Source organism: Erythrolamprus reginae, chromosome 2 (genome assembly GCF_031021105.1).
Source record: "Erythrolamprus reginae isolate rEryReg1 chromosome 2, rEryReg1.hap1, whole genome shotgun sequence".
NCBI classification, from domain to species: Eukaryota; Metazoa; Chordata; class Lepidosauria; order Squamata; family Dipsadidae; genus Erythrolamprus; species Erythrolamprus reginae.
The window spans coordinates 150,346,588-150,361,136 of NC_091951.1; the positions used below are offsets into that span (position 1 = coordinate 150,346,588).

The following is a 14,549-nucleotide window of genomic DNA, read 5'->3' on the forward strand; positions in this document are numbered from 1 at the left end:
TCCCATACTATGTAATTCAGATCTTAGCATATTGATTATCAGGTTTTGATATTTTTATTTAATAAGAGACTAGAAATTTCAAAAATTAGAAATTTTTTGAAAACCCAAACTGCAGGTAAATAAGCCTCTTAATTATTGAATAGTCTAGATCCGTGATGGCGAACCTATGGCACGCGTGCCACAACTGGCATGTGGAGCTACATCCGAGGGCACGCAAGACTTTGCCCTGTATCAGCTCCAGCACACATGCAACTAATTTTCGGCCTTTGGAAAGGCTGTTGCACCTTCTGGACACTTCCTTGAAGCCCCGGAAGCAAAAAAAATCCCCTAACGGACAGACCGGAAGTTCGGGAAAATGTACTTCCTGTTTGCCATTGTGCTGGTTTTTTTGCACTCCGGAGGAGTCAGGAAAGCTTCCCTGAATCCCCGGAGTGCAAAACAAACTTGTTCTGCATCTTCATATAAATAGATTACAACTTTTTCCTAACTCACCGGCCACTCAGCCTACAATCCGGCCATCCGGCCTCCCTCCCTCTCAAACTCAGCAGGCTCTCTGGGATCCAGGTCCATAATAGTCCTGTACCCTTGAGAGAGGGGGGATTGCTTTGGCACCCATGACCGTTTTCTGTATTCACACGAGACACGAAAGCGAAACCTAACACGGAAATCCCCATCAGTACATCGCGCCAATCAAAGGGGCTTCTCCAAATCAACTTTCTTCTGAACAAAACAGGCAGCCAGGGAAGAGGTTCTGAGATGGGGGGGCGGGCATGAAGGAAGCGAAGACCCTCTCCCCCTCTTTCTTTCTGATTTTCTCTTTCCCTCTCTCTCTCTTCCTCCTTCTCTCCCTCTCTTCCCCATTAAGCTCGCCATCCGCCCAGCCTACAAACCATGCTCCAAGAAATCAGCACCGAGCTGCCCAGCCGGGGAGAAACGTGATCACTCAGTCTGCAGAGGGGGGGATGTGGGGAGAAGAGAAGCAGGGAGTACATGGAAGAGGTTCTAAAGCGGGGGAGGACACGAAAGAAGAGAAGACCCTCTTCCCCCTTTCTCTTTCTCTCACCCTCTTTTTCTCTCTTTCTCTTCCTCCCCCCTTTCTCTCTCCCTCTCTTCCATGTTAAGCTCGCTGTCCGCCCAGCCTACAAGCCAGCCTCCCTTTCGAGTTCAGCACTCTCCAAGTAATCAGTGCTTTGAAGTTTGATCGAATTTGCGAGTTTTTTTTTTTAAGAAGGGGCTGCCCTGGACACAGCACCAGGAATGCAACTACCAGCTACAAGTGTCAGCTAAGAGACACATTTTTGGGGGTGACAGCTCGGGTGTGGGGGAAGCGAAGAAAAGCAGGGATTGGGTGGAGGCTGGCGGGGGCTGCGCGGGTCACAAGACAGGCATCCTACTGAAGACTTGGCTGCTTCCCTTCCCTTTGCCAGCCTCCCTTGCGTGAAGTTTACTTCTCTCTGTGGCTGGGCAGCCTGGCGCTGATTGCATGGAGCACGCCGAGCTCGAGAGGGAGGCTGCTTGCAGGCTGGGCGGACGGCGAACTTAACGGGGAAGAGAGGGAGAGAGAAGGGGAGGGAGGGAGGAAGAGAGAGAGGGAAAGAGAAAATCAGAGAGAGGGGGAGAGGGTCTTCCCTTCCTTTGTGCCCCCCCCCGCCCTGGAACCTCAGAAAGGCCTGTGCACATGCGCGGGGGTCAGCAGGGTGATGGGTGGTACGCATGCTCGGGGGAGGGAAGGGGTGCGGGCACATTAGGCATGCTACCCCCCCCTGCCATTTTGGCATGTGAACTAAAAAAGGTTCGCCATCACTGGTCTAGATGATACAAAGTTCTTGCTTTTTTATGATGGATACATATAGAAAGAAACTCAAGTATAAGATATTTCTGTGTGTCTCTGTAATTTCTAGTTCCTCCACACACAACACACACTCATACTTTTTTGGCATGGTTAGTTTTCAGTAGTGTTATGAAATACAGCATGAGTTCATATTAAAAAAAAACAAAAATCAACCCCAATGCCTAGGCTACTGTAGGATGTGCTAGTCTAATCTAAATAATAATAACAACCATATTTTGTAACTGCAGCAAAGAGTGAATAATATATTACAGAAACTGGATTTAGTTAAACTTTTTTCTCTTTCCACTACTCCTTTTCATATACTAAAAGTATGAAGCTTTTTCACTTCTGTTAAAGAAGAAGTATTAATCTTTACAAGGATCTGTACCGTTTACAATTGTCAAAATGTTTGCATGAATATTAAACTGGGCAAAAGGCCAAGAACATTCTTAATGGCAATTACAGCTGCTCCTTTGCTACGTTGTTTAGAATGAGACGATCCGGTAGCTATTTCCAGCAATACATTAAACAGAACTTCTTAATCTCATGACCCATACTGTTCTACCACACACTGTTTAGCATCCCGTGGAGCTTGCCAGAAATACTGGTGGTTCAAAGCAGCTTTGGCTGAGATTCGCTTGTTGGGATCATACATTAGTAGTTGCTGTGATTTAGAAAGAGAGAAATATGAGCATGCCTCAATCTTTAAATCCTGCCCATTTAAAGCAAACCCTTCAGTGTTAATTCAAATAACCCTGAAATAACCCTTTTTCAAAAAGAACGAAGAAGTTTGAGCTAGTCTACTTCTGCCTTTCTAATGAATACCTGACTAAATGTGCATTTGGCTTGATTCTCTTTCATACAAATGTGTGGGATATGTTGCGCACACTTCAATTTCTGTAGTAGACTCTTGCCAATTCTTGTCATAAGTATTAAAAACCAAGCTCAACCTCTTTACAAGTCTTCTACTCACCTGCAGTAAGTCTCGTCCATCTTGATCCAAGTTTGGAATGATCACCTTCATATCTTTCCTTGGCCATTTGGGGAAATTTCCTTTATAGTCAGGAAGATTTGTGACTCCAGGCCACAGTGGTTCAGTAGGAGTACCAAGGGTGCGGAAAATCCGGAATAATTGATCAATTTCAGAGTCTCCAGGAAACAAGGCTTTTCTAGTCACCTGGACCAAGGAGAAGAAGGTTCATTCATCTGGATTATATACACTGCTCAAAAAATAAAGGGGACAATTAAACAACGCAATATAACTCCAAGTAAATCAAACTTCTGTGAAATCAAACTGTCCACTTAGGAAGCAACATTGATGGACAATCAATTTTACATGCTGTTGTGCACATTCAACTTTGTACAGAACAAAGTATTCAATGAGAATATTTCATTCATTCAGATCTGTTATTCTCTCCAAATAAAATGTTTCCATTATTTTTAAAAAGTCTGCTTTATTAGAATAGACCTATCCACTAGCCTACCAAGTATCAATGAGAAAAGAATAACAGACCTCAACATCTCTTCCAGTACACGGTTTACAAAATATTCACAAAATTCTTAATTATCAAGTTGCTATTCTGGGTCTCCTCTGCTCCTTCCACCACCAAAAACTGATTATCGGTATTTTCCATTAAATTGGCATCAACTTTCTGACACCACAGATAGATTTTCTCTAGAAAGACCAAAAGAATTATGGATGATAAAAAACTGAAAATACTTTTGGATGCTATGTTTTAATAAAAAGAGGAATATATTAACCCAACACATATCTTATTCATTGGGATATGAATAACATTAATATATGAAATTGAATTATACTGAGATTTTGTAAGCTTTTAGACCTCAGTATTTTACATCAGCTCCCAATGCTTTTTCAGTATCTGTTTTTGGGGAAGTTAACCAATCAGTTTCTGAAGCAGTTTCTAATTTATGATAAACCGGAGCAAAATTCTGAATGAAATGGTTTTGTAGACTTTATGAGCACCCTCCTTATGTCTCACATACCCTGGATTTAATTAGGCAACAAATTAACAGAGTTGGAAGCAACCTTGCAGGTCATTTAGTTTACCCGGCCCCCTGCCCATGGAGACCCCACATCTGCCTCTATCTAGGATTGAACTCACAACTTCCTGATTGTGAGGCAAGAGCACCACCTCTAGGCCACAGCAAGATGAGGCATTATTCTTTCATGCCTGCATAGATTGCAGTACTGTACTTTGGAGCTAGTCTATCTAATCCTGCTTCCACTTAGAATTAATTTCCACCTCCAAAATCCATCCCCCTCCAAAATCCACTTACAGTTAGAGCTATTGGGGAAAGGGCCCATCTGATATTGCACTTTCATAATTCACATCAATTTATAAATGCAAGAGAGGAACGGAGGCAAAAAGATCAGAAAACCTTTGAAGAATTTCAGTGGGTTTGTTTAGACTTCTTAAAACTGACCTTCGGTTCAAAGCACATCTCAAATATTTTGCAAACTATCAAATGTAACAAATGCATGTACTGAAAAAACACAGAGGGATTTTCTAAATTTTAGTAGCTCAGTTTGGGGGAGTGAAATTCAGACAATCTGCTGGGCAAAAGTTATGCAGTTATGCATCTTTAGCAGGAGAAGAGCAATTCTAATAACTGCTTCTACTCCTGGTTCTCCTTCTGCCATTTTCCTCTAGCTACTTTTGCCTAGAGATCTAACTGATCTCTTGTAGAGAGAACTTTAGAAATTAGAGTAATTTCAAAACTAATTTTTAAGCAAAGATTACATTTATTACTCCTGCCGTTTCAAAATTCAGTATTGCAAAAGATACCTGGACTTTATGCACATTTAATTTAGTACTGTATAATCACGTTTATTCTCCTAGACACTAGCAACCTCCAGTGGTTGTTTTTATACTGTACTACAGTCTTATAACAATATAAGTAGGCAAAATCAAAGGGAAACAATGTGTATGAAGCTTGAGGGAATTTAGTTAGATGCTGAGACTTAAGACTAATGAAGTAAACTTAAGTGTAAACTTTTAATGGCATTTTGGCAAATAATATTGAAACATAAAGATTTAGGAATGATGATCATGAAGGGATGCAAAAATTTTTACTACCACTGTGTGTGTGGCTTATTTTGTGGGTGTGGCTTTCTGGCCATGTGACCAGGTGGGAGTGGCTTGACGATCATGTGACCGGGGTGCCTTAAAGGTCATGTGACTGGCTTAAAGGTGGCCAATTTGACATCACTCACGTCAAGGGTTTGGGTGCCTGGCATCTCCTCGCCTCAAAGAGATACAATTTCCCTATCTATTTACTATTACTGAATATCCAAAATATACTATTTAATTCTATGTATGTATTGATTGATTGATTGATTGATTGGATTTGTATGCCGCCTCTCTCTGCAGATTCGGGGCGGCTAACAACAGTAATAAAACAGTATATGACAATAATCCATTTATTTTATTTATTTATTCAATTTTTATGCCGCCCTTCTCCTTAGACTCAGGGGGGCTTACAACATGTTAGCAATAGCACTTTTTAACAGAGCCAGCATATTGCCCACACAATCTGGGTCCTAATTTTACCCACCTCGGAAGGATGGAAGGCTGAGTCAACCTTGAGCTGGTGATGAGATTTGAACCCCTGACCTACAGATCTTCAGTCAGCTTCAGTGGCCTGCAGTATAGCACTCTACCTGCTGGGCCACCCCGGCTCATATTATACACACATATTACACACAGGCAGACAAAAATATACATGTACTATATAAAATGTATGTGTATGCACACACACATACACACGCACAGCTCTTCTAAAATTATACACATTCAACCTTATTTACTGCGATAAGAAAAAACATATCCAGAGCCCAGAAGGGATAAAAAGAAAAAAATCATTTTTTTTCTACCAATTCTGCATACCTGACCAAACTTTTTCTACCAGTTCTGCGTATCTGACCGTACCCATAGGAACCCATCACTGGTTATGGTGCTGCAGTGGCTAGAATGCAATATTGTAGGCAAACTCTGCCCACAGCCAGAAGTTCGTGTCTAACTGGGATCAAGACTGACTCAGCCTTTCATCTTTCCCAGGTCGGTAAAATGAGGAGCTAGGTTGTTGGAGGCAATGTGCCAACATTATAAACTGTCAGAGTGCCGTGAAGCATTATGGAGCAGTATATAAATCTAAGTGCTATTGTTATTGCCATTGCTGAATTTCCTCACACTTCCTTTTGCAGTCACAACTGGTACAACTAATCATCTGTCTAAGGCAACCCACAGGCTACTTGCAGTCTCATTATCATCCTGAAGCCATTCCTGTATTGCTCTGTGAGGCTTAATGCATATTTGCTTTTTTAACTCCACCAGCTCACAAAAAAACCCTTTTTTGCATATGCATTTTTAATCATTTATATTGTGATTATAATATTTCTCTGAAACAGAAAAAGATGAAGAATGTTACCATTTCTGCAAAGATACAGCCAATGCTCCATATATCCACAGCTGTCGAATAATATTTACAACCCAATAAAATTTCAGGAGCCCGATACCATAAGGTTACCACCTAAAAGGAATCAAATTTAATAGTTGTTTGATATATAAGGCCTTCTCTGGCTTAATTGGAGACATTTATTATTGAAGCGTATGTCCAAAGCACATAGAACGTTTTTCAAGTCATTTATTAGAAATTCCAAGTCATTTACTACAAGTCACATCAATACAACCACTGGAATTCAGCATCCTATATTATGTTACATCAAACAAGTTTCATATCCCTTGATATTCTCTCTCTCCCAGTTTCCCTCTTTACTGGAAAGCACTAGACCTTACAGTTGGACAAGAAGCAATATCATGTGGCAGATGGACAGAAACATAGGCCAAAGAACTGGTGAAGGAATAGTGTCAAAGGCAAAAAAAGGGGGGGAAATCTAAGTCCCAAATGTTAAGTGGCTTCAACAGAGATTTTAATGAAATCAATAGATATATTGGGAAATCCATTTTTTAAGAAACAAAATTCCAGGAAGGTTCACACCCCAATTCATATGAAAGTCTTGGAGGCTCCATAAAGAATTTAAAAAGACAAAAACACTTTTTCTAATTTAACACCTTCCAATTCTAGACTGGCAGAGCCTGGCTGTTTTACAAAATTTGCATTTGTAAAATAAGCTTCTATACTCTACTCCCTGAAAGGACCCTTGTCTCTTTATGTCAAGATAACATAATGCTATTAATTGAGAATATTGGCCATAATGGGAAATTTCTTTCCAATCCAATTGCATATTCAACATTCCACAAAACGGCTCAAAATCCATCTTTAGGATAACCCTGAAACTAGACTAGAATGGGTCGATAGTTAATGCCAGGGAGGCTCCCAAATTGAAAAATCAGTAGAATCTGACTGAAAGCTGCATTTTAAAAAATCCAGTTCTTCGATGCTGTCAACTGCACCATTTAATTCTCTCTCTCTCCCTCCCTCCCCCCCCCCCTCTCAAAATGTAATGGTAAATTCAATGGTAAATATCAACAGGTTCTTAGGGCTATGCTTAAGATTTTTTTTAAGGGGTTACAAACATAGCTCCCTCTTTCTCTCATGCACACCAGTGTTGTGTTCTAAATTATTTTGCTACCGGTTTGTCTGTACGCTTGTGCGTGTGTGCGCACACAATGCTTCTGCACATGTGCAGAAGTATACTGGGTGGGTGGGCAGGGCCTCCTGCCGCCAGTGCTATCAGTTCTAAGAATTGGTTTTAAGAAATGGTTGAAACCCGGAGTAACCCATCACCGATGCACACTCGTCTCTCTTTGTGTGATTTATTTTCAGGGGCTGACCCAGCAACCTATATAATTAAGAGACAGACTTTACCTCATGTGTGTAAGTACGTAGGGGAACTCCAAATGCTCTCGCTAGGCCAAAATCTGCTAGTTTGATGGCTCCCATTTCATTTATGAGCAAATTCTGTGGCTTCAGGTCTCTGTGGATAACTCTGTGAGAATGACAGAAGCTTACGCCTTGTAACAGTTGGTAAAGGTAGCTCTAGAAAGAAAAAGTTCAGAGAGCACATATGAAGAAACTGTAAGGTTGACACATCATTTCCTAAGAAAAATAGCAATAGCACTTAGACTTATATGCAGATTCACAGTGCTTTATAACCAGGGGTGAAATTCAAAATTTTCCCCTACCAGTTCTGTGGACGTGGCTTGTGGGCATGGCAAGGGAAGGATACTGCAAAATCCCCCACTCCTGGGGAAAGGATATTGCAAAAGCTCAATTCCCACCCCACTCCAGAGCCAGCCAGAAGTGGTATTTGCTGGTTCTCTGAATTACTCAAAATTTCCACTACCGGTTCTCCAGAATCTGTCAGAACCTGATGAATTTCACCCGTTCATAACTCTCTCTAAGCCATTTACAAAGTGAGCATATTGCCTTTAACAATCTGGATCCCCATTTTGCTGACTTCAGGAGAATGAGCCAGTGAGGATCAAACTGCTGACAGCTGGCAGAATTAGCTTGCAATAATACATTCTAACCACTGCACTACCATAGCTCCTATGTTGTATCTCAAAATTCTGCTACCATATATGGGCTTCCAAAATAGTGACAGCTACTAAGTGATAGCAAAGGTTCAGAATAAAATATATATCTTAGCTCCCATCTGATGTTTGCATTTTTTGCTAACTAGATGACTTTATCCTAATTAGCCAACAAAATAAACAGATTCCAGATTAGTAGCTTTTTTAGCCCTGGACAATGACACTATTCCCTTTTAAAAAACAATTTGGGTAGTATGGAGAAGCATGATGGATTTGGACATTATAATTCTGGGAGAAGGGACTGAAATAAAGCTTTTCCTCTCTGTGTGATGGCCCAAGATCATGAATCAGACTTTAGATCATGGCCCAAGATCATGAATCAGATTAGAACTCACCATCACCTGATTTTTCACCTAGTGCTCTTACACCAAGAAGCAGCAATATGTCTGAAACACCAACTCTGGTTTCAGATTTATTATTCCACAGTGAGAATTACATATAATTTGAATGAAAACAACGTTATAAGATTTTCAAATAGTATATGCATATCAACATTCTAGGGCCATTTCCCCTGAAATAACAGCTTCTGGATAACATTTTGTATTAAAAAACCAGTATGAGGTAAAGCAGTTTAATACTTTTGCACAGCTGCTACTTTTGCAATGGCAGATCATTTCCTGAATTTTTTTTTTCCTTCACAGTTAAAAATGAATTTCTAAGTATGGGTTGAGAAACCCATGTAGATCTGAAAGGAGATGCAATTGGAAGCCCAATCTCAGCAGGAAGAATAAAGATTAAGTATTTAATTCTTTCCATAATAACTTTATAACTGCTGTCAAAACTAGCTCTTCTCTCATGAGCCAGAAGAAAAAAGAATAAAGATTTCGCCAAAGATTTCGCAACAGTCCAGGTAAAAGGAAAATGGGAACCTTTTTGACTACAAGATCACATGGGATACCTGATGGTCAATTAGGAGCCACAAACAACTAGGGGCACATAATAAACCCTAATCAGAAAAATAAATCCATAGGTATGCTAGAGCTATACTTCATTGAGTCTGGCTATGGTAACAGAATCTTGCAAGTCCACTTGTGGTTATCCTTCCCTCTCACTTATACCCCAGAGAGTTGGGCAGTGAGCCCGTCTGTCTTTTTTTAACACTTTCCTGCCTCCCTTGACTCAATGCATATTTCTGCACCTGCTGTTGTCTTAATGGCTTCTGGCTGATTTCTCCAAGATTATTTCCCTGGCTTCCTGCCACCATACCACACATATATACAGATATATACCATCACGCACCCTCCCACCTTCTTTTCCCTCTCCCTTAGCTGAACAGGCATTTCCTGCTGCCTCTACAACATCTAATTGTATAGCTGGCAGGTGATGTGACAATCAGTTTTATGCAGGCAGACAGAAAGTACTGTTGACTGCAGTGGGCCAGAGAGAGGATTGTTGGTACAGATAAGTTGTAAGTAATGTTGGGTGAACCGAACCCGCAAAGTTCGTGTTCGTACCGAACCCGAATTTTTGCAAAAGTTCGGTAAAAGTTCAGGTTCGGGTTCGGGTGAGGACCAGGAAGCTGTCACCTTTTGGAACCGCTGGGGAGATTCCCAGCATTCTCCGGAGCCCAAAAACAAACTTTTGCTGAACTTCCGAGTTCAGCATTCGGGAGACCGCTGAGAAGCGCCCTCACTGTTTCTGAAGGTGACAGCTGGGCAGCGGCGCTTCCCGGCGCTCTCCCGAACGCCGAACTCGGAAGTTCAGCAAAAGTTTGGGTTCGGGTTCAGGCTCCAGAACACACTGGGAAGCGCCCCTGCCTGGCTGTCACCTTCCGAAACAGCCGGGGAGCTGTCGGGCGGTCGGAAGGCGAAAAAGGAGGTGGGGAATCCCATGAGGGTATTCCAGGGATGGAGCTTTGACATCACTGAGACATCCTTCCTGGCTGGCTGGAACGGGGATTCCAGGAAGGACCTTCAGAAACAGTTGGGGCGCTTCTCGGCGGTCTCCCGAGCGCTGAACTTTGAAGTTCGGCAGAAGTTCGGGTTCAGGTTTGGGAGAATGCCGGGAAGTGCCCGGCTGTTCTGGAAGGTGACAGCTGGGTGGCAGTGCTTCCCGGCACTTTCCCAAGTGCCGAACTCAAAAGTTTGGCAAAAGTTTGGGTTCGGATGCTGAACCAGAACTTTTTTTTTAAATTCGGGTGCCGAACCTGAACCCGAACTTCGTTGGGTTCGCCCAACATTAGTTGTAAGTTGAATATCCAAGTTACAAAGGAACAACCCAAAAGTAGTTTGAAAGTCTGCTAGCTAATTGCCAGAGGCAATTAGTTCTCCAGATTTGGGCCCATGAGGGAGGGTATTTGAGCCACTAGTTACCTTGACTAAGCTTAGAGGAAGTTCTCCTGTACGAGATGAATCCATGTACTTTTTAAGATCTTGATTCAAATATTCAAAGACTAGGTATAGCTTCTTCTGATTATGTACTACATCAAGGAGCCTGGAAATAAAATTAAACTCAGTGATTTGAGTGTTTAGATTTAGATAAAATATGTAAGCATGATTACTACAAACTCTTAATAAGTATGGGGAATCAACGTAAAAGGGTGATTTCAGTGCCTTAAGATGAGGGGAAATCCAATCTGAAATCTTTACAGGAAACTCACTGGGTGACATGGGGCAATTCTCTTACCGCTCAGTTTTTATAATTGATGTTATGATTTTTTTTGCCACCCAGACTCCCAGAGTCATTTTTTTGAGATGGACAGCTATAGAAATTGAACAAATAAATAAATATAAATAAACAAATAACAACAAAGGAAAATTATGCAAGCCAAAAGGAAAATAAGTAAATAATGACAAAGGAAAATTGTGCAAGCTTCTTTGGAGGCAGGGGATAACATCACAAGACACAAATTATTGTATTAAACATCAAAGGGTTAGGTTAGAATATTTTTATATATACGAATAAATGCAATATTGGAATTTGCTATCTGTGGAAATATTTGATATTCATATAATATATTCTGGCAGATAATGAAGACCAGTAGCTCTTCTTACCTCACTATATTTGGATGCTTCAGTTCTTTTAACAGTGAGATTTCTCTGATTGCTGTACTAGGTACTCCTTCTGTCTCCCTGCGGAGGAAAGATATTTTATGATCTAAAAAATGTTTTGGGTAAGATAGTTCATCATCATTTTCTATGAATTGCTTATGGGGATTGTCACATGATCAATCACGAATTCCATCTATGGATTTAGTTAAAGCTATAATTACCCTCAATTTATAAATTTCCACCTGTCAAGAAGAACCATCACCCCATAAATTTAAAAGCAAGGGACTTAGCAAGTAATGGATTAATTCTGAGGATGCAGAGTTGTTATTGAGAGGCTTAGGACACAAAGCAAGAGAAGAAGTCTGCCAGATAGAATTTAATTTAGTAAGCTTCAGAAGCCTTTGAAGTATCTATCACATATTAAGAATTCTTATGGTCAGATTATTAATTATCAATTATTGATGCATTCCTTGAAGCAGCCATACTTTTATAAAAATAATGCCAGGGATGAAAACCATTTTTCAAGTTTAACATTTGACATTACTGTGCACATCCTGATAGAGAGTATTTGTTCACTATCTGAAATGATCCTGAAATACTGTTTCTGCGGAGAGGTATCCTATTTATTCCATTGCTATGAATCTGACATATAGGACATGGTCTGAGAGAATATAATACAGTTCCTTACTGAAAATAAATAAACCTTAATATGTCCAGTTCTTGGATAAAATATTTGGGGACATTTCTAGCAAAAGTTAGGACATAAATAGATTGAGATGCTCCCGGTTTCTGATACAATTTCTTTATCTGGCCCAGTTGTGTCTCAAAGGGAAAAGTGAATTTGCAGAGTTGTCACTTAGAAAAATTATGAAATGCAAATTATTGTATTCATACATCCAGTTTGAGCCTAAATTCTTCATAAGGTACTTGCTATTATTTTGCTAAATAGTAAAAGTTTACCTCGCAGATACGTGATAATCATTCTGGACTCTAGGGGGCAGTGCTCATCTCCATTTCTAAGCCAAAGAGCCACGTTGTCCAAAGATGTCTCCGTGGTTATGTGGCTGGCATAACTAAATCCCGAAGGTGCGCAGAACACTGTTACTTTCCCACCAAAGGTGGTCCCTATTTTTCTACCTGCATTTTTATGTGCTTTCAAACTGCTAGGTTGGCAGAAGTTATACTGTTATAAATTATTATTATTATTGTTATTGTTATGATGATTATGATGATATTGTTAGAGATACTTGATATCTCTAACAATATTAATTAAAATATACTTGATCTGGAATCTGCTGAGAAAGTTATAGTATCACTATGAACAAATTCTAACCAAGATCTTCCAGGCAACATGAGAAAGTATTATTTTACTGAAAGAGTAGTAGATCCTTGGAACAAACTTCCAGCAGACGTGGTTGGTAAATCCACAGTAACCGAATTTAAACATGCCTGGGATAAACATATATCCATTGTAAGATAAAATACAGGAAATAGTAAAAGGGCAGACTAGATGGACCATGGGGTCTTTTTCTGCCGTCAGTCTTCTATGTTTCTAACCCCCATTTCCCTTATCCCAAACATGTTTAAAGAAACACCAATGCTTGTTCTTATAGTCTGTATACCAAAATGCTATTTAAAAATCAGTTTATGACTAGTAGATTTAGAAGTCACCTTGTGAACTAAGAGTTCAGGGTTTAGCTTCAGTACTTACGAATCAAGTCGGATCTTCTTCAGAGCAACTAACTGGCCTGTTTGCTTGTTTCTTGCCTTATAGACGACTCCATAGGTGCCCTCCCCAATCTTCTCTACTTTCTGGAATACATCTTGGAATGTGTCCATTTTTTGCTTTCTGACTTGGTGCTATAAAATTTACTCACAAGTTTAGCAATAATACAACTTGACATTTTTATATATCTCAATATTACATGCTGTCATTATTTTTTATTTCCTAAAAAAACAACTATGTAAATTTGCAGGAATTTTATTTAAAGACCTCTCTTAACAACATCAATAGAATAGACTAACATCTTTTTTTTCCATACATGTTAGCTTTTGTTAGTAAAACTGGTTTGTACAATGTTTAATTTTTACAACATTTTTGGGGGCCATTTGAACTCGTTTCTTTTTTGTCCACCATTTTTTCTGTCTGCCAGTGAGTTTCATGCACCAACTATGTACATTTATTTTGGCTGCCTTGCACTTCTTCCACTCTCATAAATGGTTTAAGGTTAATGAATGATGATTGATTATTACCCACATCATGATCATAACAATTATTATATCAATAAAAGGCAAAAACATTTCAGGTCTGAAATTTTAACACTACTGATGGACAAAAAGTAAAGAACTACCCACACTGAATTACTTTAATAAAGGCGGGGGGAAAACCTAATAAATAAATTTGTGGTAACCAGTCCAACCGATCGATCTGGACCTCTGTTATCAGCTGTAGAGGCCTTCAGGAAAGCCTTGCCAGCTGCAGAAGAAATGGGCCGATGTGTGAGAGACCTGGCTGCAACTGTCCAAAGTTGAAGTTTTTGAAGATCCCTGACAGCGAAAAGGAAGTTGAGGGTGAGCACACACACCAGGTGTCCCATTGGGCCGTTTTCGCTGTGGGGAGAGCGAAAATGGCTGAAAAGGCCAAAAATCAGCTGGCCAGCACATGCACGGGCACTGGAGCTGACATAGGGCAACACTTTGCGTGACCTCAGATATTGGCTCTGCGTGCCACCTGTGGCAGGTGTGTCATAGGTTTGCTGTCACTGCACTAGATAAAGGAATATGGACCTGTTCATAATACTGTGAAACATGTACCAGAATTCTACAGTTGCCATTTATAAAGTTATTTCACTATAAATGCTGTGTCTCTCCCTTCTTCCTTTCACTGTGCAATAAAAATACTAAAATGTATTTTAGTATGGTAAATGGTATGTATTATGATTTTTACAATGTCCCAGAGTCCAGGGGGTGGATTGCTATTATTGTTGCTACTGGTGCGCTGTGCGCATGCAACTTTGATTTTCTTGTGTGCGTGCGTGCGTGTGTGTGCTATGCGCACATGTCCCCAGTGTTTTTGCCTCTGCGCATACGCAGGAAGCAAAGACACACTGAAAACTTGCAACGGGACACGTGTGTGTGAGATTTTGG

General features: G+C 40.3%; 1 protein-coding gene across 1 annotated transcript; it reads right to left on the reverse strand.

The window, feature by feature from the left end:
* Positions 1–2,214: 2,214 nt before the first annotated feature.
* CDK3 (cyclin dependent kinase 3) lies at positions 2,215–13,329 on the reverse strand. The gene is made up of 7 exons (XM_070739867.1): positions 13,114–13,329; positions 11,406–11,483; positions 10,725–10,845; positions 7,685–7,855; positions 6,284–6,385; positions 2,805–3,008; positions 2,215–2,495 (listed from the first exon to the last, which is right to left on the reverse strand). Exons 1-7 carry the CDS (start codon positions 13,239–13,241, stop codon positions 2,376–2,378), a joined length of 924 nt encoding a protein of 307 aa, XP_070595968.1. The 5' UTR covers positions 13,242–13,329; the 3' UTR covers positions 2,215–2,375.
* Between the last annotated feature and the right edge of the window lie 1,220 nt (positions 13,330–14,549).